Consider the following 26,664-nt stretch of genomic DNA (forward strand, 5'->3'; position numbering starts at 1 on the left):
CTAGTTCTCTGGGATGACTGGTACCAAAAGTTCTAAAGCCTTTTGCCCTCAAGTTTATTCCATACATCTCTCAAAAACCTATCCTCTGCACATCAGTGGTTTGTGCAACTGTTAAATGAAATGTCTGCAACCACTTCCAAGAGACAGAAATTGATTGCCTTTCCACATTGCATAGCCCCTCCATGTTGACATTGTACAATGTTTAACAATGTTCATTGATGGAGACATTTTGCCAATAGCTTTTCCTGATGCTTTGAGTGCATAATATTTATCATTAATTTTCTCGGTGGCCTTATAAGCCTCTCAGAAATAGTGTGGTTACATTTGCTTTGCTTCTAAGGGAATCAATTGGAAGTCTCTGCTTTTCATCCCTTCTCATCTTTGGTGACTAAAGTTATCCTAAGTGAAGTATTTCAGGAATTGATAAACAAACACTACATGTTCTCACTATTAGGTAGGAGCTAAACGATGGCTTCACAGGGTTATAAAATGGTGTAAAGGACATTGAAAACTAATAAGGGGAGAGGGTGGTAGGAGAAATGAGGGATACAGCTTGCCCATCTGGCACAGTGTACACTGTCCTGGTGACAGGCACATTAAAGCCCTGACTTCCGCAATATGTAGTTCATCCATGTAACAAAAGCACTTGTTACCCCCTTAATATTTTGAAATAAAAATTATTAAAAAGTATATTTAATGTTTGTAGACAATGCACACAAATTAAAAATAAGATAGATAAGACAACTGGACCAGCACAATCCTTGTGGCAGGTTTGAGCCATTACTGATGTAAAAATTATTAACAATGTAATAACTTGAAAATCATAAATAATCTTACATTTCAAACTTCTGAAATGTGAAAAAGGACAAGCATGGGAAGCGTGGAACTCATCTAGAAGGCTAATATGGCTGTTAATTTTCATTTAGTTACTCTAATGTTATTTTAAGTGCTATTGTTCTAACACTATAAATTAAATTTAAATATTGACACATACTAGTTGTTTTAATTTTGTTAATGTTCTAGTAAATGTTAACCCTTTTCTATGTTATGAGCTAAATGTTTGTGTCCGACCAACCCCTGCAAAAAAAAATTCATATGTTGAGGCCCCATCCTTCAATGTATGGTATTTGGGGGAAGGAGTTTGGGGAGGCAATCAGGTTTAAATGAGGCACAAGGATGGACCCATGATGAGAATGTGCCCCTATCTCTAAGAGAAATGAGCTTGCTCACTCTCTGCCACGTGAGAACACAAATAGAAGGCAGCTGTCTGCAACCCAGAAGAGGTCCCTCAAGAGGACCTAGTCATGCCAGCACCCTGCCCTCAGACTTGCAGCCTCCAGAACTGTGAGAAATACATTTCTCCATTTTAGGCCACCCAGTTTCTGGTAATTTAGAGTCATCGAAACAGAGTAAAACACTGTGGAAAACTTTTTCTATATCATATTTTACATTTTTCTGATTTCTTAATGTAAATTTTATACAATGTTTTAAAAGAATGTTGTTTTTGTTTCTATCAAAATTGAATTTGAATTTTAGCCAAACTATCAATAAGTTACTCAATTCTCTCCTACTCTCAGTTTTCTCTTTCATAAAACAAAGTGAGAGGGGGCGGGAATAACTGCCTTTTAGAGTTTCATGGAAAGTAAATGAAATAATAAATATAAAATGTTTTCCATAGCACACAGTACTTAACTTAGATGCCTCCACTTTTTTTATTGTCTTCACTAGGTATAATGAAAAAAATGACAATTTTGCTTTCTCCTTTTGTTATTTTATTGAGTTTTTATTGACAATATTTAATTGTTTTACCATTGTCACTAAAATGACTATAATATCTTGTTATTTTAGCAAAGGAAGGACTAAGCTCAGTGCAATTTTTAAAAAGTCAATATAACACTAAAACAAGGTTGGTACTTAATGTCCTTAGGAATCACTACTTTTGAGTGAAATTTTTTGCACGTTTTTTTTTTGCTATTTAGGACTTTGGTTTGGTTCTAGTATGGTCTGGCGACATCATGAAGCAGTTGAGAGATCACTTCCAGATCCATGTACAATTAAAAGAAAATTGCAGTAATGAGATGGTTGACAAATGAAAAGAGATAGGATTGTGTCAAGGAGAAAATAGAGGCCTCTTGTGGCACAGTCGTTGGCATGTGCCCATGTAGGGGACTGCTATCTTGCTCAGCAGGAGATGTCATCTCAATTATGCCTCTAGATATGAGTCCTTACCCAGTGATGAAGATCCATGGTGAGGGAATCGGGTTTTCCATTGGAGAAGCCTGAAAATCCTCACTTCCCAAATTGGCACAAGGATTATGACTTAACACAGTATTTTTATAACATTTTTAAAGAAACGCAATGAAATAGTATGTGTATACATTAAGGCCAATCGATATACTATTAAAACTTTTATTTTTTATTTCAGGTTCTGATAAAATAACTGATACTTCTTTACTTAAAATTATGTACTTTTTTTTACTTAAACATGAGTAATGTTTAAAGATATTGAATATATACTATTTATTTCTCCATCACTTTTTGCCATTATGCAGCTTTGGGCTACAGGACTTAATATATCCTTCTGCTTTAGGGGGAAGGTTTAAAAATATTTTTAAAATACATATTTCTGGTGTACTTTATTCCTTGATGAATCATAGAAATGAATTATAATTTTCCCTATAAAATGATACAAAAATACATTCTTGAAGCATATAAAATAAAAAAATGGAAAGAAATGAAACTATCATATTATATTTGCTAACTACTACATTTTCATGATTTTTCTTAAGGCCCTCCATTTACACTATGATTTTTTCCTAAAAACAGGCAGTTAAAACTTACATACTTGTGAGCTATTAGTGACCTTAATTGTTAAACTATAATTACATGCATTGCTTAATTGTGTTTATTTATCAGAAAATATTAGTAAATGTCTGGATATATTGTTCTGTAGTTGATATTATAATTTCATAACAATCCAAAAATTAATGTGAATATTTCTTTAAATTAAATCTAGTTCATAATGAAGTACTTTTTGTTAGGTATTCAAATATCTGTAACTACCAAATTCCTTTATTACATTTGTAGAAAAAAATACTAAAATATTTCAAGAAGGCATTAAAGAATATTGAAATATTGTAAATAGCTACAGTTTGATCGGGATATTTGGGTGCTATAAACATCTTTGAGCTCCTATTCATACAGAAGATAAATGAACAACAAAATCTTTTAAACAGTTATCTCTGTAGCTTTGCATTCAAAACAAGAATTCTTGAAATATTCAGTAGTAATATCTAATGATATATTGAAAATTTCTCTTATAGAGAAAAAAAAAAACAGTTTGCATTTGTGTGTACAAATGAGTGGGTCGACTCCAGATACTCAGTTTAGTAGGGAAGCTTTAGGGTCAATAGCAATATCTATTCTTTGGTATAGTTTTCTATTTGTTTGATTTCTGTTAGATTTTAGTGCTGTTTGTAATTCAACTTAAGTGTTTTCCCTAGTACCTTACACACATATTCTTCAAGGACTTGAAAGTGGGCAGAATAATCCAGAAACCTTGCTTTCTTATCTAAAATTACTTAGTTTTACATATTGAAAATTAGAAATCCATGCTTTTACTTTCTACATGAGGAGTAGAAGATGGATAAATAGCCACAGACAGACAGTCCATTTGAGTTTGGGGAAAGAAAAAACTAAACAACTCTTTCCAAAACTGTCAAGGATTTTATTCTTATAAGTGATAATGTGACTAGACTACGAACATAGAACTCCAATAAAATTAATAGCCACATTTTATTCATAATATTTGCTAAGTAAATTTTCTAAGCATTCTACATGTAGCATCTTATTTTATCTTTGATTCAACTCTGTGAAGTAGGAACTGTTTTTTTCCCCTCATTTCATGGATTTGGAAATGGTGTGTATAGATGTTAAGTAACTTGCACTATGTCGCCTGAGGTCTGATTCCATAAGCCCAATCCCTAACCCAACACATATATGGCCTTTTCAACAGTGGAGGCTCTGACCTTTCATTGTAGCTATGCTTGGTAATTTAAAATATATATCACATGTAGATATATGTGAGGTCGGGAAATATTCTTGTGAAACTTGTTGGAAGCTACTATAATAGGCTGGTAAAATGAAAAGCAGTATACAATGAGACTTGCCCTGTGGAATCAGAGAACACAATTTGACAGTAAACTCATGGCAAGCAGGAATGATTCAGCCTCTGATTAAAGAACTCTTTGTGTCTCCATGCACATGAAAAATAAGTTTAATGTGCATTTAATGGCACCATCTGTTTTATAGTGTGACCTAAAAAAAAATCAATTGTTCATGAATTAAACTCAATTTATGCAGAACATCTCATTTTTAAGCTGGAATATCAAATAATCTAAGACACCAAAGCTCTGTTCTTCCTATACTATGAAAGTAACATCCATTGACTTTAAGGATTTAGTTTTTTTCTATCTTCATGAGGTTTGCTTTATTTTGATATTTTATTTTCAAAGCCCATAGATTTTATAACACCTCCTTTAGGGTAAAATTGCTTAAAGTTAATATATTCATCACTTTCTTACTCTATGCTTAGCACTGAATAGGAAACGAGTGAAGTGGTAAATATGTTCCTTGCCCTGGAGAAACTTGCTCTCTAGTTGAGAAAATAAGAAAAAATACTTAGAAGATCAAAAAACAATAAAAGGCAGTTCAAAATGAATATCCTTAAACCCCTTAAACTAGTCTGATATTCATGATAGATAAGTTGTTTAAAGTACTCATCACATTTTCATCTTTAAATGTACACTTTCTTCTATCAAAGATTTTCCACCTTTTGAAAATTTCAAAGGTCTATAATAACCTTTTCTTCTCCTCTCAGTTGATTTCACCCAGTAATTTGACATTTTTGTTATTCAAATTGAAATCTTTGCTTCTAAAGCATTAAAACATGTTAAGGCTTTTTCTAGAGGATTGGTCTGGTTAGTTGTTTAAACCTCATTTTGTAACTAAATGCAGGCATAGAATTTTACTGGTGACTTTTCTATTATTAAAGACTAACCTTCAATTAGCAAAAATTTGTAGCTCACTAATTATGTGCCAGGAACTTACTGATTGGAGAAAATACAAAGATCCATTCAGTCATATTCATTTATGTCTTTGTTTCAATAGTGCTTTATTCTTACCCCATTAAAATACAATTTACCTGTTTGTGGGTCTGTACCTTCATCATATTTTCAGTTTTTCATGAAAAAGGGTCATATCTTACTCATCTTTGAATCCTAAACAACTAGTTGGCCCATTTGTATTTACTTGCTGAATATTTGATAAAGATAATTGTTCTTGACAATTAAATGTCTAGTAGGAACCGATTTTTGAAGTTTATTCCATGTTTGAAAAATCTGCTACATATTGCAAACTTAATAGCTAATTATTTTAACACTAATATATTGGGTTCTATTTCTTCAAGGCACAGATTACATAAACTATTTATCTCTGTATAGGGCATAGTTTTTTATTTCAAGTTTATGTGTTAATATAGGAGACCTGATCACACAGACACACAAAATGAATGGCAGACTCTATGTGTTACATGCCTTAATAGAGGAACAGGTAAAAGTCAAGATTTAAAGGTCACTTATCACACTGTCAGGCTTCCTGGCTAGATTTTCACTGGGAAGATAGTATATTACAACTGGTCATTGAAACACTTTAATAGTGAGATCTTCAAGAGGAATTTATTCTAATTAAATAGAATGAAATAGACAATGACATATACATTGGACTAACAACTAACTAGATTAGTTTTGGTATCTGATGAGTAGATTGGCAGGAAAGCAGGTCATTGGGAGAAGACAGGAGATAAAGTTGGCATGTGTATTAGGAGATCTTTCCGTGCTAGGAGAATGGATTTTTACTATATTTGTTTAATCTAGGAAATCAGTTTTTTGAATGGACAAGTTATGTGATCAGAACTGTATTTCAGAAAGTCTGAGTGAAGAATGCATTGGGAATATTGGTATTAGTGAGAATTCCTCATAGTTGAAGTGAGAGAAAATTAGGGCCCTCTGAATTAAAGGGCCAGAAAAATGCAACGAATCTTTTAAAGTGATGTATTAAATAGATTTAGTAACAGATTAAGGACTTTTTTGGGAACAGAGGAGCCAGTGATATCTGTAAGGTTTTAGTCTGCAGACTAAAGCCTTTAGTAGAAGCAGAAAGATTAGAATAAAGCACTCATGAAAGGAAGATGATGATGAATCTTGTTTTAAGTGGTATTATATGTTGGCATCCAGATGGAAATCTATAGGCAGTTTGAAATTCAGAGCCAGAATTCAAGAGATGGGTTAGAACTGGTAATAGAGATTTGGCTATTGAAAGGATGTGATTACTAAAGTAGCATGTGAATAGAACAAACATAAAACAATTTCTCCAGTGCTTTCACACTTTTATGCATTTTCATCTTTGTTTACTATTCTTCTGTGACTATATATACCGATTTGGACCTTCCACATAATACTTCAAAATGTAGCCTTAACCAGGAAAATAGTCTCCTAAGTTGTCCTTTCTGTGTGTTGTCAGTATTCAGTGCTTCCCTGTGGAACCATTTAAAGATATTAGTGGATTTAAATACAAATATCTTCATAAAATACCTTGCATAAACTATTTAATGATACATACATTACTTTTTTACTTACACAGTTTAAGGGGTTTTCATTTTCTTTCAAGGCCAATATAAAACACACTGGAACAGTTGACTACCTCTATAGACTGGCTCCAGGAAATCCATGGTTTAAAACTTATTGAAAACCTTTTCATATGTAAGGAATGAATTCTTCAAGATGTATATCAAGATGAATTGCCTTTAATTTATTTATGGTTTATGTGTCATCACATACAGGACTTATGCAGATCTGAGACATAATCAATTAGAATAATGAAAGATATTTCACAAAGAACAAAAGTGAAATAATATTCAGAAAATCCTAATAGAACAAGAAAATGGAAAAGTGAGATTTTGAAATTGGAAAATATTAGCCTCCCCTAATATTTATTGAGTGTATAAATGTTTAATGATTTTTTTCTAGACAACCTCAGACCTTAAAATTAATGGACATAAAATACACAGCAGTACTGTAAAAAAACTTTTAATGTGATCCTCCAAGCAGAAAATAAGCAAGGAAACAATTGACTTAAATGGAACTCTAGGACAAATGGGCCAAACAAACATTTACAGCTCATTCTACCCAAAACCCACTAGATATGTGTTCTTCTCAACAGCTCATGGAACATTCTCTAAGATTGATCACATCCTAGGCAACAAAACATGCCTCAACAAATTTTAAAAAAATAGAAATTACACCATGTATCTTCTCAGAGCACAGTGGAATAAAATTACAAATAAATTCCAACACTCAACTCTTCATAAAGTCATGGAAATTAAATGACCTGCTTCTGAATAGTAATTGGTTCAAGGAGGAAATTAAGATGGAAATCAAAAGATACTTTTAATTAAATGGCAAAGGGGGCATAAGTTATCAAAATCTGTGGGATTCAGCAAAAGCAGTCCTAATAGGAACATTCATATCCATAAATGCCTATGTCTGAAAGACAGAAAGATCCAAAATCAGCAATCTAGTGAATCATCTCAAGGATTTGGAAGAGGAAGAGCAAACCAATCCCAACCCCAGGAGAAGGAAAGAAATAACTAAGATCAGAACAGAACTAAATGAAATCAATAACAAGAGAATTCTGCAGAACATTAATGGGACAAAAAGTTGCTTCTTTAAAAAGTTAAACTCAACAGGCCTCTTGCTAGATTACTAGAAATAGAAAAAAAAAGACCGTCATAAGCTCAATCAGAAATGAAAAGGGAGCTATTACAACTGATATGATGGAAATACAAAATTTCATCTCTGAATACTATAAAAATATTTATACACATAAACTTATAAATGTTGAGGCAATGGACAAATTCTTGGAAACACACACCCTCCCTGGGCTCCATCAGGAAGAAATAGAATACCTGGATAGACCAATATCAAGTAATGAAATTGAAAAGGCAATAAAACAATCTCCCAACCAGAAGAAGTCTCAGACCAGATGATTTCATAGCCGAATTTTACCAGACCTGTAGGGAAGAAATTATTACATAACATAAAGAAGTAAGGAATCCTCCCCAACTCGTCCTACGAAATCAATATCACCCTGATACCAAATCCAAGAAAGGACACAGCGAAAAAGAAAACTATAGACCAATATCACATATGAATATAGATGTAAAAATTCTCATTAAAATCCTAGCAAACCACATTTAGCTGCAAATAAAAAAAATAACATATGATGATCAAGAGGGCTTCATCTCAGAGATGCAAGAATGGTTCAACATATGCAAATTTATGAATATGATTCACCACATAAATAGAAGCAAAAACAAAGACCATGTGATCCTCTCAATAGATGCAGAAAAAGCATTCAACACAATTCATTACCCTTTTATGATAAGAACTCTTAAGAAAATAGGCATAGATGGAACATACCTCAGTGTTATAAAATCCATAAAAGTCAAACCCATAGACAGCATAATACTCAATGAGGAAAACTGAAAGCATTCCCACTTAGAACTGGAACCAGACAAGGTTACCCACTGTCACCACTTCTGTTCAACATAGTGCTGGAAGTCCTAGGTAGATCAGACAAGAGAAGCAAATCAAGGGTACCCAAATGGGGAAAGAAGAGGTCAAATGATCACTCTTTGCTAACAATAAGATCTTATATCTAGAAAATCCCAAAGACTCTTCCAATAGACTCCTAGAATTGATAAATAAATTCAACTGAGTCTCAGGCTACAAAATCAATGTACACAAATCAGTAGCATTCCTGTACACCAACAACAGTCAAGCTGAGAATTCAATCAAAGACTCAATACCTTTCACAATAGCAAGAAAGAAAGTAAAATACCTAGGAATAAATTTAGCCAAGGAGGTAAAAAGCCTCTACAGAGAAAACTATGAAACACAGAGGAAGGAATTTACAGAGGATGTAAACAAATGGAAAAACATATTATGCTTATGGATTGACACAATCAACACTGTTAAAATGTCTGTTTTCCCCAAAGTTATTTACATATTCACTGCAATCACCATTTAAGTACCAACATCATTTTTCACAGTTCTAGAAAAAATAATTGTATGCTTTGTATGGAACCCAAAAGACCTCGAATAGCCAAAGCAACCTCAAGACAAAAAAAGTATAAATCAGGAGATATTACTCTACTAGACTTAAAGCTATAATACAAGGTTATGGTAACCAGAACAGTATGGTGCTGGCACAAGAACAGAGACCTAGACCAATGGATCAGAACAGAGAACCCAGATATAAAACCATCCTTATATTACCATCTGGTCTTCGACAAAACAAACAAAAATGTACACTGGGAAAAAGAATCCCTATTCAATAAATGGTGCTGGGAAAACTGGATAGCCACATGTAGAAGACAGAAACAGAAACACCTCTCACCACTCATGAAAATTATTCACAACAGATAGTAGACTTAAACCTAAGGAATGAAACTGTAAGAATTCTAGAGTAAGAGTTTGGAAAAACTCTTAGTGATATTGGTTTAGGCAATGAATTTATGAAGACCCCCAAAGGCAATGACAGCAACAACAGTCAATAAATGGTACATGATTAAATTGAAAAGCTTCTTCACAGCCAAGGAGACAATCAATAGAGTGAATAGACACCCTACAGCATGGGAGAAAAAAATTTGCATTCGATATATCAGATAAAGAGCTATTAACCAGATTCTACAAAGAACTCAAGCACATCAGCAAGATGACACTAAGCAACCCATTATAAAGTGGGCAAAAGACGTGAACAGAAACTTTTCAAAAAGAAGATAGACTGATGTCCAATGAGCATATGAAAAAATGTTCAACATCACTAATCATCAGAGAAATGCAAAACCAAATCACAATGAGATATCACCTAACTCCAGTGATAGTGACTCTTATTAAAAAGTTCCAAAACAATAGATACTGGCACAGATACTGAGAGAAAGGCACACTTATACACTTTTGGTGGGACTGCAAACTAGTACAACCTCTATGGAAAGTAGTATAGAGATACCTCAAAGAACTAAAAGTAGAACTACCATTTGATCCAGCAATCCCACTACTGGGTATTTACCCAAAGGAAAAAAAAAGCATTTTATGAAAAAGGCACTTGCACCAAATTTTTATAGCAGCACAATTCACAATTGCAAAGATGTGGAAACAACTGAAGTGCCCATTGATAGATGAGTGGATTAATAAAATATGGTATATGTGTACTAAGAAGTATTACTCAGCCACAAAAAATGGTGAACTAACACCTTTTGTAATAACCTGGATGGAACTGGAGACTATCCTTTAAACTACAAAGTATCACAAGAATGGAAAAACAAAAACCACATGAACTCACTAGTAAATTGGAGCTGATAGATTAACACTCATGTGCACATATGGTAGTAAAATTCAAGGAAAATCAAGCAGGTGGGAGGGTAGAGGAGGGGATGGATGAATTTAAACCTAATGGGTACAATGCACACTATCTGGGTGATGGACACACTTATAACTTTGACTCAATCTGTACAAAAGCACTTTATTTAACCAAAATGTTGTACCCCTGTAATATTCTAAAATTTAAAAAAAAACTTTTAAAGTGAGAATTTTCATAAAGCCGATTTGGTAACATATATTTTATAGTTACTAGGTTATTCAATAACTTTAAAATGACCATGTTTATTCTTCTAGTAATTAAAAAAAATTGTCATCATTCCTTTATCTCAAAAGAGATCGTGAATCTTCAATTTTAATATGGGCTTAGATTTTCCAGGTAGAAGCTAAGGAGTTAGTTCATTATTCTTATCTCTGTCAATTTCCTAATTTACAAATGAGCTGAAGCAATTAATCCTTGCAAGATGCCTGTATTAATTATAATCTTAGGCAGGTTTCCTTGAGGTTTTGTAATTCTTTTTGTCACATTTTTACTGTGTTTACTGTCACATCTTGATGCTTGTTGACATGCTGATTCATGTTTTAGTGCACTAGATAGGTTTTATTCATCTAGAGGAATGAGTGTAAAGAGGTCACACCTTATAATCACACTAGCATTTCTAGTTTGTGCAAGCCATATATCTCCTTTTAATTTAATCTCTGAAAAATGTACAGGGATTTCTTCAGCTAAGCTGTATAAATTGATAAAATTTATAATCAAGGCTGTCTAATCTCTAAACCTAATATAAAACTTCACAACTATTGATTATATGTGAAGGATCCACAAGCTGTTAATCATGCATGAAAGCATAGAATAAATGGTAGCTTCAGAAAAGGAAATGGACAAATAATTATCAACCCTGCAGTCCTTATCTGTCTTTGTGTTTCCCTGAAGCGAGCGTGTTACCAGGCACTTATATTTTATAAAATCAAATTTTATGCTAAAGCGTATCTTCATGCTCACTTTTGAAACTTGTATACTACAGAGTATTTCTGTTATAATTTAGACATTTTCTCTTTTTACTCCAGCTACATGAGCAAAAACAAATTAGTCTCTTTGATAAGTTTCATGTAGGAATGAAAGTTGATGTACTTAAAATCATAATCTTTGTAAGGAACAAAATGGGCAGCACATACTTGGAATAGCATTATAATATAATTGTAATAGTTTATTGTAGGGCGGGGTTGAGGAGTTCCCTGTCATAGATACCATCCCTTAAACTCAGCCCTCAACATTTCATTTGTTAATATGCTTTATAATAATATCCTACTTTGAATTGAGTGACTCATTAAAGGATGGATATCCAATGTTTATAAGAGAGTTGTGTAGTTGAGAAAAACGTGTACTATTTCTGTATCTATGCAGCATTAGAGGAGTTTGGATAAAAATATATATAAATGTATTATTTTCTCCCAGTGTCTCCTAGGACTGGGAGAAAATAATAGTAAAGAAATGTAGACTATATTGCAGATTTATTTACACACAGTCATACTGATATAAAAATTAAAATATTTTAATAAATGTTATGTTGCAGTGTTGGTATAGGTTACTGGCAAACTATCGCAACTATTTTAGCTTAGAATAGATGACTGACATGCGTTATCACCAGAATTGTTATTTCAGCGTGTAATATATTCTCTGTGAGAGCATAGTGAAGAAAGACAAAAACATACCCATTAAAAGTCATGTTTTAAACCATAGACCATACTACCATGGTGTCTGGCACACGTCAAGCACTTACAAAATGTTTCCCATTATTCAAAACAGAGTGCTAAATAAACATGAAGCAGCTCAGCACAACCCATTAGTAGGGAAATAAAATTCTTAAACTACTATACTGTTCTTGGTAGATGTCACTGATACAATCTTCACATAAATATTAAGGTAATTTACAGCTAGGTGCAGTGACTCATGCCTATAATCCCAGCACTTTGGGAGGCAGAGGTGGGAGGATTGCTTGGGGCCAGCAGTTCAGTTAGAGACCAACCTGGGCAATATAATGAGACCTCGTCTCTACAAAAATTTAAAAAATTAGCTGGATGTGGTGGTGTGTACCTGTATTCCCAGATACTTAGCAGGCTGAGATAGGAGGATTGTTTGAGCCCAGGCATTCAAAATTGCAGCGAGCTCTGACTGTGCCATTTTACTCCAGCCTAGATGACTGAACAAGACTCTGTCTTTGAAAATTAAAAAATAAGGTAATTTATCAAATGAATGGGAAGTCATAATAAAATGCAGAGCAACAGCTAACCACAAAATCGTATCAGTGGCACAAAGCAAGTATGATTGGTTATACTTATGGGGTGGTTGGCCAGGAGTTGCTGATCATCTTGGCTGATCCTGGCAATACAAACCTGCTGTTAGACTGGATTTGGCTCATCTAGGTTGGCTTCTGCTGGTACAGCTTGGCTGATTCGGCTCTCATCTACATATATCTCATATTCTAGAAAGGATATAAACCAGCAGGAGAACACAGGTCTTTTTGAGATACAGGGTGAGGACTAGCATACCTTCACTTTTGCCTCATTCTTTTGACCAAAGCAAATCACAAGGCAAAGCCAAAATTAAAGGATGGGGAAATAGACCTCATTTCTTTGGTATAGGGAATTGCAAAGTCACACGACAAAGAGTGGGAATAATAAAAGGAGAAATGAAAAATTGCAATTGTCATTGCAACTACCATGGAAGAGAACTGGGTTTTTAGGTTTTATTTTCATTAGCATTTGAACTTAAAACATATTAAAACTATCCACATTATTGTTCATTAAATAAAAATTTCCAAGCATGTACTGTGGGCCAGCCATTATGCTTGGCATGCAAAATATTTATCTCATTTTTCAGAACAACCTAAGAGGTAGGTAATTTATCTTCTTTTAAAGATAAAGAAGACATTGAAAATCCCCTTTAGAATTTTGTTATTGCTACATACAGCTCTTCTAAAGTCACCTTACTTTTTTTACACTATTATGAAGAAGTGTTTTCCATAATACCTTTTTTGGCATTATATACAAATCACTCTACACTTTTGTGTCTGTGATTTATGCTGTTGCTAAACATTTTTATGAAAAATAAAGCTTATTTTTATAGAAGTAGATTATTCTCTTATTGTCTTCTATAAATTAAGAAAATGCTTTTTCTTTCTTATATTTTCTCCAAGTATAGACAGTCACCCATAGAAAATGTTTTATTTTTTTAAGTTTCATTTAAATAACACATAAGCATGATATACAGTATCAGAGATGAATCAAAGTGGATTCATTGATTATAATGACATGCTTTTTCCCTAATACAGTCTGATATCACTATATAACAAAATAAGTGGAAAACCTTTAAGGGTCCTCAAATTTTCTCCTGCTAACATTTTGAGAATTAAGTCTCATGATAAGACATTAGGTTGGATTTATCCTTTGGAGAAAGAATCATTTTTTGTCTTTTTATCCATGTCACTTTGGTAGTATTGCTCTTTAAAAATCAAACAATTTACTTGGCATTTATGTAGAGAGGGACCAAATGTTAATTTTATTAAAATCATATGATGAACTTCAGTAAGACTCTTGAGAGCAGAGGTAGTGACTTGTTTGGGTTTAAATTGATGCTGTGCTTAGTGTGGGTCTGCTGGCAATGGGTAAATATTACGTTGGTTCTGCAGGAGAGCTGAGCGCGCCATGCACCCTCTGTCACTTCATATCCCCCGAGTCCAAGCATGTCACTTCAGCAACACAGCCAGAGAGCCAGAAGAGCTGACAGTTGGCTTGTGATTATTCCTGGACCTCAGGCTCCCTCATGTTACAGTACTAATCAAGTCATCTCACCAACTTATCATTAACTCAATTTGACCCAGGGGAGCAGAGATGAAATCTTTTTGGCAAGACTAATGATGCTATAACATTGAAAAGATGTGAAATGTAAAACCTTGATTATCCTCAATCCTTACCATGAGGAAAAGAATAAAAATACAAAGCACCTAAAGGTAACAGCAAAAGACAATGTCTTTCAAAGACCTTAAGTTTTTCCTTCCCCAAGGTATGGCACCGTTTTCTTATTTGTGTTTTTATTTCTTTGTTCAGAAATTTCATCTTAATTCTTTATTTACACTTACAGATATTTTCTCTGGCAGTCAGAAAACTCACTCTTCTTGTATTTGTTTTGATAAATGGAATGAAAATTGTATTTTGTAGTCGGCTTCTAAGATTTCAGATGAAAAGGCAGCCAGGAGCATGAAGCTCCTGTCATGCTTCAGTGTTCTGAGTTTGTGTACATCTTTGACAAGATATTCCTTTTTTTTTTTTTTTGGCATGAGCTTTGGGACATCTTCTATTTTTATCTGACTGACAGCTGGATAATAAGTTTTATCATTAAAAACTGATTCTAGGGAAATATGATCCCTGCCCTCCATTCTCTTATTGATGCTAAAGCTTTTGTTTTCACAACTCTTTCAGAGTGACTAGAAATTATCACTACAAAAGGACATGGATTAACCTGTCATGTCCTGAACTGTTTACCAAGTACTAAAAAAAAAAAAAAAAAATTGAATTCCCTTTTATATGTTACCTAGAACCACTTATTAAGAATTATTAAGTACTTCATTTTATCCTATCAAATTGGATTAAATATTTGACACATAAATTATTACAGATATAAATCCATGCTTGATCTATTTAGAATTTAAGTGAGGGCAGTGATATGTTACTTCTCTGTTTACCTGCTAATTATATAATACTGGTCATAGATTTAATATAGAAATTCTCCACCATATCTTTTTACTTCATCTTGATTTCACAAAGTTTTTCTCACTGAAACAATTAAGAAATAGGTGGACCATAAAAGGCAAGAAAGGAATGGGAAAAGTTAATAGACCTTGCTGATCAACATTTGACAGAAAAGATAAAGAAAACCAGCTAATGCTTGCAGTTCTCATTGCATGTATGTTTTTAAAAATTTAATAGGTAACTGTTTTTCCTTGGACTTATTGGAAATAAATTAATGGAAGGGAGTTTTTTGCCAATTTGCTTGTATATATTTCCACAGGGCATATAATAAAAGATTTGAGATTTATCAGCTGAAGAGTAGAATGGGGAAAGCACTAGATTTTGCTTCTAGCTGCAGTTCTTTCACTTGCTTCTTAATGTTCTCCTATCCTGTTCTCCAAATATATCAAAAAATGGGACCTTAAGCCTTCTTAATTCCTTTTCTCAGTCCTGTGTCATAGATTTTACCCAATCTGAACCCCCTGCCTAATGATTTAGGCGAAAGAGTCAGATGAGTACATGCCTGGAACACAAATTTCATGAAGAAGTAGAACAATCTGAGAAAGTTGAACTTAATGTTTCTTTTTTTAATTGTAAGTCGATAATTTATAATTGTATAAATTTATAGAGTACAAAGTCATGTTATAATTTATTAATATATTGTGGAATAATTAAATCAAGCTACTTAACATACCCATCACTTCAAATACTCAATGTTTTTTATGGCGTGATCAGGTTTCTGGTACTGACCTTTGCTGTTAACTCATGGGTCTCTTTACAAAGGTCAACGAGCCTCCCTTAGAATTCAGATTTTTCATCTATAAAATGGGGTAAGGTAGAGTTAAGGTAGGCACTAGAATGTATCTGATTCTTTTTGACATCTCCCTTGAGTGAGTTTGTAACATGATGTGTTTAGCACCATCTTCCCTTCAAGCTCACTGTCACGCTCACTGCATTATGTTCTGTTCTGTTCCCCCCCTCCCTATCTGCCTCCTGTCATCCCCCCACTCCATTTCTCTCTTCCCATCTCCTTTTCCCTCTCTCTCTCCTCCCTGTCTCTCTTTGTTACCTTTCTTCTTGTTCTTTCTGCTGTCTCTGAAAGGATGGGAGTACTCCAACCCCTAAGGTGGACTGACAGCTCCATTTATACCTCTTTTTCTTCCGAATCCTCCCCAAGTTATATAAAACACAGATCAGCTCAAGTATTGTTTGTATGTCTTGTTTCTTAGCTGACAATGTTGTCAAATTGATCTTTATATTCTTAGTTCCTGGTATGCTTCCTGACCAACAGAAAGCAATACATAAATGGCAATGAACTATTGGATCATTTTAACTCCCAATTTGTGTCTCTTCTTGACTTTTCTCTATTTATTTAAGAGTGCTGTAATTTTCTTAGTCATTCATTCTGAACACATTAGTTATATTGGATCCATTCATATATCTCAAACCCAAGTAACTACCAAGTTTTTCAATTGTCCTTCCATATCAGCAGCATTTATCCTAAGTATTCCTGTTGTCACCCTCCTTGCTTAGCCTTTTATACATTGTAATCTTTTGATTTCTCTACCTACAGTGTCTCCACCCTTGACATAGCCTCCAAATAAATCTTGCTAAAGCAGTTATTTGATTATGTTCACTTCCAGCTGACAAACCCTCAGTGACTTCCCATAGCCTATTATAAGTTCAACCTCTTACCATACATCTGAAGTTTTCCCAATCTTTTGCCAACCAGTCTTTTCTGTGTTATCTCCTACCAGGTAACTTGTACAGCAACCAAATGGGATTACATTTTTTTACAATTGTGTTCCATGGTTTTATTCATCTTGTTTGCTCTGCTTTGGAATTATTTATCCAAACTATGTGTATAGATCTTCCTTCTCTCCTTTGAGACCTAACACAAATACTTCTTCCATTTGACAGGTGGAAGTTATCTGAACCTCTTGGATTCTTACAGTATTTTATTCCATTCATATTTTATGTGTCTGTATATATACATACATACATATATATATCTTAATTTTTAAATCTTTATAATAAACAAATGGTAAGCTCTTTGAGGTCTAATATTACATTTTATTCATTTTAGTACCTCCCACAGTGTTTTTAATAGTATATTTTATATGATAGGAAATGTTTTTGTTTCATAATAGATGGATCAGTTGATCTAAACATTTAATTATAACTATTTGTTGCAATGAAGATCATTCCATTGCTGTGTTTCTCTCCCTAAGTTTCTGATGAAACTTTGCCCTATAACTTTTTAAAATTCTGTTTCTTTTTATCAGACAAGCAAAGAAAGAAAAAGACAGATAAAGAGAGAAATATAAAGTTATAATATATGGAATACTCAATAAAAATTAGAAAATGAAAAGTCAAAAAATTAAAGAAAAAGTACATTTAGCAACTTCCAAAACAATTGACAAATAATGCATTGTTCAATGTATTCTCATTGTTTTACCATCATTTTGGGTTTTTATGTTGTTATAAATACAGTTTACTATAGTAGCTCTATGTACCATTGATCATGCAGTCATTTCTTTAAATTATTTAATACTTAAAATAATTTTTATGCCCAGGTCTTATATAACATAGGAATTTCCAAACAATATCTTTCTGCTTTCAGTTATTCCATGACAATTCAAATAATTATTCTGATTTAGAAAGTTAAAATTTTTATTTATGTATTCATATTTCAGAATAATAATATAGTTATTGGTAAAACATGAGAAATAATGGATTAATGTGCGAAATTTAGGCAATTTTATTGTTGAGTATGTTGATAACATTTTCTTTGAATCGATTTCATGATAGTAGAGCTATCTTGAGCCACTGCTCTTTATAAGAACTCTAATATAAGAATCCATATGCATATAGTTGTCACCCCATGTCAAACCTAACAGAATACAAAGGAGTTGCATGGCAGAGTATCTATCATTTATGTGTGTGTGTGTGTATACAGACACATATACATACACAAGAAGTTCCTATTACAATAAAAACTGAAAAAAAGTTAAGGCATAGGACAAGTAAGAAAAAATGTAATTAGTGACTCCATCTGTGTTGTTATTCATTCCATGAAACTCAGAACAATTGAGTTTTGATTTTTAATCTTGTGTGTATATTTCTGAATATTATCCTAATGTGAGAGTAAAATTATGTTTAAATCACTATTTTACCAATAATAGGGCAATTTACAACTGCGGTTCCCAACCCCCAGGCTACAGAGCTCTGCGACCCCCCCAACACACATATCCATGGAAAAATTGTCTTCCATGAAACTGGTCCCTGGTGCCAAAAAGGTTAGGGACTGCTGATTTACACCATTTATTCAAGCTGTGATGAAAAATATAAATTTTGAATAACACGTTGACCTTGTTGAAAGATTCTTTGCCTCTTAGAAAATTATTTCTTTCCACAATTCTTTCTGTATCAGTTAATAAAGCATTAGTCAATGAAATGATGACAGTGGCTTATATACATGTATACAGGATTAATAAAGCTATTCATTCCTGGTTTTAAATGAGAATGTTTAATGGGTGTCAAAGTAAGCAGCATTTAAATATACTAACACAAAATTATCACTCAAAGTGAACCCTATGCATTTTCTACATAATAGACAATGTATTATATTTAATATATATCTTTTGCCAACCCTTAGATATGTAAAAATTAAGGATGCAGAGCTACCGTGTCTTCTTTCACAGTGTGTAAGCTGTCTAGATAAGTTTTAAAAATAGTATTAGAATGCAGGGTAAGTGCAAACTGAATACTGAGACAAAACGAAAAGACTGGTGAGAGAGTGATGATTTGGAAAGAGAGAAATTCATAAAATGGGGAAATGTCAGATTCAAAATAAGGGGTATGTGAAAACAAGCATATAAACACTAGTCCTAAAAAGTACTAAATAGAGGAGTAAATATTTATTGGTGTTCTCTCTCATTGCTGCCTGGGAGTTGTTCATTCACATACCCCAAGTATTTTTATGGGAAATCTTACTTTCTCATTCTGGATACTTTTAGAACAAAGTATGGCCTAATCTTAGAATATCTGCTAAATAGTATCTGGTTGCTACCTAGCAGGCAGCAAAATAACAGTTCATCTGGGAATTTTTAGGGTGATCCTAGCTAAAATTGCCTGGTCCAGCTTGTGGGCAGCTGTAGCAAAGATTGTATTTCTAGTCTAATAAGACTGAATTGAAAGTATCATCACTTCACTCTTGTGGGGAAAATGCTAGCATAGAGTTAGACATAGAAAGCAATTTTTAAAATGATTAGAATCATGACATTCTTCCAACCTATGTGCTTAAAGTAACATTTGAAACAAAAGTGGTAAAATAGGGAGGATGGATACTGTGAATAGTCATAAGATTGGCAATTAACATTTAAAACCCAAGCATTAGATTCTACCAAAGATTAACATGCATGCATGTATATAGACTTTTGTAGTTTTAAGGTTTTAAATTAACTGGCCACCAGAGTTTATTTCAGATTGCTCATTAAATACTAGAATGGCAGTTCAGGCTTGCCATCTGTGTAACATGCTGATTATTTTTTACGGAACTATGATTTTAATCTCAAAAGTAAAAATTTATAAAAACACCCAAATTAGACTTTTTTGATGTTATTTTCTCTAGTGATTTCCATTTAGTGGGGTTGTTGACTCTCCTTAGTGAATTATCCTTGACTTTCGCCTTGCCTTTTTTCTTTTTGTCAAATCAGTGTATTAAGGTTTTGTTGTCTATCGGTTTCTTTACTGTGTAGACGTTGTCATGACCATGACTTTCATAGAGTAATTATTTTGATTAAGTTAAACGATGAAAGTTAGTCTTGCATGAGGAAAGAATACACTTGGGAAGCTGTGATGGATGGACTCCAGTCTTTGGAGTGTTCAGTTCTGCCAGCATTTTCCAGTTGAATGGAAATTCACCTCCCTGTTTGGTTTGGGTGACAGTGAATGGATCCTAAGGTCTGAGTGTTTTGTAGGAAAAAACAGAATGAGATAAATAAGGAAAGAAGACAATGTGAATATCCACATATGTTCTTGTAATTTTTCTCAATTGTTTTTGCTTTGATGAACATCATTACTGAAATAATTAATGTTAATTAATATCTGTGTCATTTTTTGTAGATGGTAGTTTAGTGTTACAATTAGACTAATTAGTATACAGCATAGTTTGGTGACATGATAAATCATAGAGTAGAATGTGTTGGCTCTTATCCATTTTAATATATTAGCTAATTTACTTGCTCAACAACAACAAAAGAAAAGAAAGACAGGGAATTGGGCAGTAAGAGCAGCAACAATAAAGGCATTGTGGCCACATGTTCAGTTTTTTTATTTTTCTAACAAGTTCCTGATTGTTGACATTTTACATCTCATTTATTTTTCCATTAGTGAGTCATAGTCCCTGATTGAAACTTTCTAGAATAAGATCACAAATAAATAAAACAAATGAAAATAAAGGATGACTTGTACATTTTCTAGATTTGCATATGCTACATCATACTCAGCATTTTACTTTTCCAAGATTATTCATGGTAAAATTGACAGCTGTCTGCATCTTTATTTTTCAGAACCTATGCGAACCCCAAAGACTTTAAAGATTGCTGAAATACAGGCAAGACGCATTGCTGTGGACTGGGAATCCTTGGGTTACAACATTACTCGTTGCCACACTTTTAATGTCACTATCTGCTACCATTACTTCCGTGGTCACAACGAAAGCAAGGCAGACTGTCTGGACATGGACCCCAAAGCCCCTCAGCATGTTGTGAGCCATCTGCCACCTTATACAAACGTCAGCCTCAAGATGATCCTAACCAATCCAGAAGGAAGGAAGGAGAGTGAAGAAACAATTATTCAAACTGATGAAGATGGTATGCTCATACTTTGTTATTCTAACAAAAATAATATAATTGCTTAAAATTTTCCCTAGATTACCCAGTACTGAATTGGATTCTGAAATCTGCTGAATTCTCTTAATGAGGATAACATTGGAAAAAGTTTGCATTTAACAGAACTCAGTATTTTTCAGAGAAGCATCCAAATACTAAATGAAATATACCTCTGTTGTCTTCTCTTTGGATACAGTGATATAAAAGTAGAAACACTAAAAGCTTAAATAGAGTTTTTCTTCTCAAGTGTTCAAAAATAATTTGTATTATTCATAGAGTAATTATTGAATGGAAATTCAGTTTACCTATTGGTTAAATGCACTGATTAAAAAGTTTAGGTTTTTGCATTTTACAAACCAATACTAGCTGCTTTTATTTTCCTAACATCTGAAAACAACAATGTTTACTTTTTCTATTCATTTTAGATGGTTTTATGTGAGTCTCAATATATAAGAAGGCACCAGTTCATATCTTCAAGTCTAAATAAAGGCCTTTATTAGATATTAGCAACCTATCCTCCTTAATATATCTTATTGTCAATCAAGTAACTGAGCTATAATTTGTCTAATTTCTGTGTGTGTTAATTCTGAATAATTAAATAATAGAGACAAATATTTATATTAATATCATAATATACAGATACCTGCTGTAGCACTAAGTATATTATAATATAAATATGACTATATTTCCTGATTCAACAAAAACATATTATTATATACAAAAGTCTACAATGATAATATTCTAATAATAACAATGCATTCTTTTGATGTAACACATTACATTTCAGAATTTCCTGTCATGAATGAAGGCATATAGAAAAAGGAAGTGTGCTGTATGTTGAACTGAGGTTGAACTAAAGCTAAACTGGAAGTCTGGAACCACAAGCTTTAAGTCCTGATTTTAATACCTCTGAAAGCTTAGCAAATCCTTTTGCTCTCTAGCTCTCTATTTCTCGTCTCTAAATGAGGGGTTTAAAGGAGGTGGTCTCTGAGGGTCCATCCCCTTCTAAAATTCTCCTTCAGTAGCTTGACAGTAGGGCTACATTTTTGTTTGGGTTTCAGAAAGAGGATGTATTTTATATAACCAGGTGTTCCCAACTTCCCTCATGTTCTGAACTTTAGGCTCAGATGTATCTTTTGGTGCCTACCAAGTATGAGATGCTATATGGTAAGTTAATATGTCATAATACTTCTTAACACTTCAAACTCTCCCACTTAGAAAAGTGGAAATGATCCTAGTTTCTCCTGTTGTTTTTGTTGTGACGAAGAGAAATGAGAGCCCTTTAACTTCATTTAGCTCAGACTTTGAAGGTAATAATTAATATAGTTCTAAAATTTTGCATGGAATCATTCTCATATTCCTAAAACTTCAGAGAATAAGCCAAAGACATATTTATGATGAATGTATATTTGTCATATTGGTTATCTCAGCTATCATGTTTGAATTTGCAATATTTAAACCACAAATCCCCTGCCCTAACATATAAACACACAAACACCTGTACATCTTCCACCTCCCCATACACACACACACACCCCTCAATACATGTTTATAAAAGAAAGATTGGTTTGGGGTAATTGTTTCTTATATGCATGATAGAAATGGAAAGTCTAATCCTAGATTCAGAAGCTTCTGAAAAATCTGTATCTCATAAAGTGGAATAAATGTTACCGTGGTTGGGTCACACTAGGCATTTTGTAATCCACGTATTTAGTAATAAGCGCGTACTCACATGTTTTATTGCCTGCATTTAAATTTTGTTAAAAACCATGGTTTCTTAATTACTAATGGTAGACTCAGTTACATGAGTTTTGTGCTTTTTTTTAGCCAATCACTGTCTAACAAGGCAATTCATTTGATGGTATTCTTTGGTATGGTTTGTTAGTTTGCCTTTCTTTTTCACAAACAATAGAATGCAGTCAGGCTTATTTAATCTTTTTCATATTGCATTAAATTTTTAAATGCATTTTTCAGTACACATATGACTAGACTAATAATCAGGGAATGAATTGCTTTGGAATTTTAAATTATGCCCTACATTGATCAAACTTAGGACTGAGCTGTTTATTTTATCCAGAATAGTCTTATAAAAATAAAATGACATTAACTGCATATTCTAATTTTAATATTTTTTCTAACCTAGTTTTATTAACCTTTGCTTTGAAGAATTTTTTTACTGGTTTTAATAATACTAAGTGGTATATTATTATTTCATAGCATGGTCACCAACAGATCTCTTCTGTTGTGAGTGCATTGTTTTTGTTTTTCATATAAAATTTAATGATTGATATACAAACTTTTCTGTGAAGCATTTGCCAAGTAACTCAGTCTTCACATCTGCCCAGTTTCTATATAGAATACTTCATGTGTCTTAGTGTTCCTTAGGGGGAAAAGAATATTTAAATCATAATTTGTTGTGAAGATCGATGGATTATGATGATCTGATTAAGTCAATCTTACTAAATTATTGCTGCCCTATATACATAGAAAAGGAATAAATTATCAAACATCTAATAAAGGGATATAATTTTATGAAAAGAATTCTGAAGATATCCATAAATCATGAGAGCAAAGCTAGAACGATTTCCCACCAGAACCCTAAGGTAGAATTTATATTTAATTTATTGCGTACATTTTTTTAATGCATGGGCAGAATTTTTTAGATGAGGTTTTGTTTTCATTTTTTATTCCAGCATTCATAAAAATCAATATTATGAAGTTAGCTCAGCAGAAAAGCCTGGTTTGGGGACATTTTTTAAAACTACAAAGCTATTTTTAAATGTACATTTATTACAGTTTAAAGGCCATAATGCTTATTTAATATAATCCTGCCCCACCCATTTATCATTTTTCCTCTCTTTTCCGTTTTGAGAGTTATATTTTACAGGACTTTCAAAGAAAGTTAGCTGAAACAACACTCATATAAATCTCAAACAGGGGAATAAAAGTCAGCATTCTGTCTCCATTAAAAGTTGTTGATGTGGAAATGTGCAGTGACATTCCCTGCAATCTGTAGACCGCCAAGATAATGGTTCTAATAACTTCATGTTGTATTTACACAAATCATAAGTACATAGAGACATTGTAATATATGTAGACATCATCTTCCCTCAAATGTAGAAAGTTATTGAATATAATTGGTCTGTCCTACACCTCGCCCCCACTTGTTTATGGATATGCTTTGTAGTTCACCTAAGTATCTGTCATTCTGTCCCTCATCCACTCACTATACTAGTCCAAGTATAAGATAAGTAGCATGGCCACTCTCTTGCCCATAACTTCCCCACAATCTTTTCCCTCTTACAGATGTGACCTATAGGTACTTGGAGTGAATTCTTTTGACAAAGTAGAACATGTATAAGAAGAACACAACAGAAATACAAAAATTCAAGAAAAGCTGCTTTCCAATTCTACTTTCAATGCAGAATTATGTGAACATTTTAAACTATCACTATTTGGGAACAATTTGAAATACATTTATGCCATTTCATAGTATTTTTAGGCCGAATTGTGTTGGGTGAACATGACTATTACTACAATGCCATCAGATAAACATTTACTGCATATTTTGCTCCCTCTCTCCCTTGACATCCACTTTCGATTTGAGGTATATAAAGATGCATATCTTTTCCTTAATTACAATCATAAGTTTATATCATTTGAGTAGAATGGAAACAACAGGGACTCCCTTGGAAAACAAACCGATGGCCATGGCAGCCACAGTAGTTGCTGCAGATGGCACACAGGGGCTGTCACTGCCCCTCTGCCTTGATTTGCATAGCCTGCGCTGGTACTATACCAGCAGGAGGGGAGTAGACACCTTTGGTTTACTTCTCTCTGCACCTTAAGCTGACAGATGCGTGGACATATCTTCTGAAGTTTAATGGGAGCATTTTTTCAGTATACTGTGGATTTGTTTCCTTTATGAATTTACTATTAATCTGCCAAATTATATTGCCTGTCTCAGCAGTCATAACATCATTCATAGTCTCCTTATAGATAGAAATAAATCTTACTCTTGTGACATATCATTCAGAATTTCTTGATGCTGCTGGCCACGATGCAATGCATTTCCTTTGATCCAGTGATTTTTAATTTATTTCAATCCTCACAAAATTGCTGTTTACTTTGAAACTACATTTCTAGATAATGTCATGTGTAAAGTTCACTGAAACGTTAGATTAAGGGAAAATATTAATTAAAAAACATACTTGTACAATATTAGGTGATATTTTTAAAAGGAAATAAGTTTTTGAGCCAAGTGTAGGATAAATAGTATTTATTTTAAGACATCAGAATTAGAAACTGGATATTTATGTGAATAAATGGAAGCTAGACATTTAAGTAAAATACATGAAAGGAAAATACACAATAGCTAAAGTATCTTGTATTTTGTCAATAGAAGCTGACGCATCATTCAGCGTTCCCATTGGGTGTTGCCTGTTGTATATTTGCAAATAAGGACTGGAGCGAAGGTTCCTCAAATCTGGTCACAGCTGGGGACACTTCAAAAGTAGTTCAGCAGATTGTTTTAAATAAGTCTGATGTTACAAACTGATTTGATTCTTTGCTTTGAAAAAGTGAATTTCATCCAAAAGCAATGACATTTTAACCTATTCATCTTTAACAATTTTTATATAATTATAATAACACTGTTTTTTATAAATTATAGAAAATTTAATAAGTATAGCTATAAAAATCAGGTTGACTACTAGTGGGCATTTCAATTCAGTGCTATGTGATTTGGCTTTTGAGTCCAAAGAATGTTAATTATTATTATAATTCATTATTTTATGAACTTTGTTTATGGAGACTGGGGGATTATCATAATCTTCAAAAAATCTTTCAGGGAAAATATAGCTCTGTTCTTGAAACAAATTACAAATAAGATCTTCATGTTATTAGAGGTACACAACAGAGAAAATGAGACTACATAATTTATGCAACTCTCTGAGGTGATAGAATATTCTTTTGAATAAAAATTACTTTGCATTTCTACATGTTCTGCTTTAGAATTTTATAGAATTACTTTAAGTTCCCATATATCAAAGTCAAGTCAGAAGATGGGTCATATAGCTTATTTTCTTTTTAAGAACACATTTTTATTTATATTTAATTTCATTTCTCTAGCTTATATGATTTGCTTTGTCGTTTTCTAATATAAGCATTCTTTTGACCAAAAAACATATATACTTGTAGTGCCCGGTCCTGTGCCAGTTAAATCTCTTCAAGGAACATCCTTTGAAAATAAGATCTTCTTGAACTGGAAAGAACCTTTGGATCCAAATGGAATCATCACTCAATATGAGGTATTGGGAGATCAAGGAAGTTAATTGAAATGTGGATTGAAGGAATAAGAGGGAGGAAAAAAAGGAAAAAGTTAGAGAGAAATAATGGAAAAGAAGTAAGTGAGAATTAGGGGATTGAAATCAGTATCTTTAGTCTTAATTTATAAATTCATTGATTCTAAAATTGAGTATCAAAAT

The 26,664-nt window shown here is 33.1% G+C and overlaps 1 protein-coding gene across 9 annotated transcripts in view; it reads left to right on the top strand.

The window, feature by feature from the left end:
- PTPRK (protein tyrosine phosphatase receptor type K) overlaps positions 1-26,664 on the top strand; it is a 514,888-nt gene that overhangs the window by 377,298 nt on the left and 110,926 nt on the right. For all 9 annotated transcript variants that reach the window (XM_012736558.3, XM_076002975.1, XM_076002976.1 and 6 more), the window contains exons 8-9: positions 20,858-21,160; positions 26,378-26,487. In XM_012736558.3, coding sequence (XP_012592012.1) covers positions 20,858-21,160; positions 26,378-26,487 — 413 coding nt within the window. The remainder of the gene's footprint in view (positions 1-20,857; positions 21,161-26,377; positions 26,488-26,664) is intronic.

This window comes from Microcebus murinus, chromosome 5 (assembly GCF_040939455.1).
Source record: "Microcebus murinus isolate Inina chromosome 5, M.murinus_Inina_mat1.0, whole genome shotgun sequence".
Taxonomy (NCBI): domain Eukaryota; kingdom Metazoa; phylum Chordata; class Mammalia; order Primates; family Cheirogaleidae; genus Microcebus; species Microcebus murinus.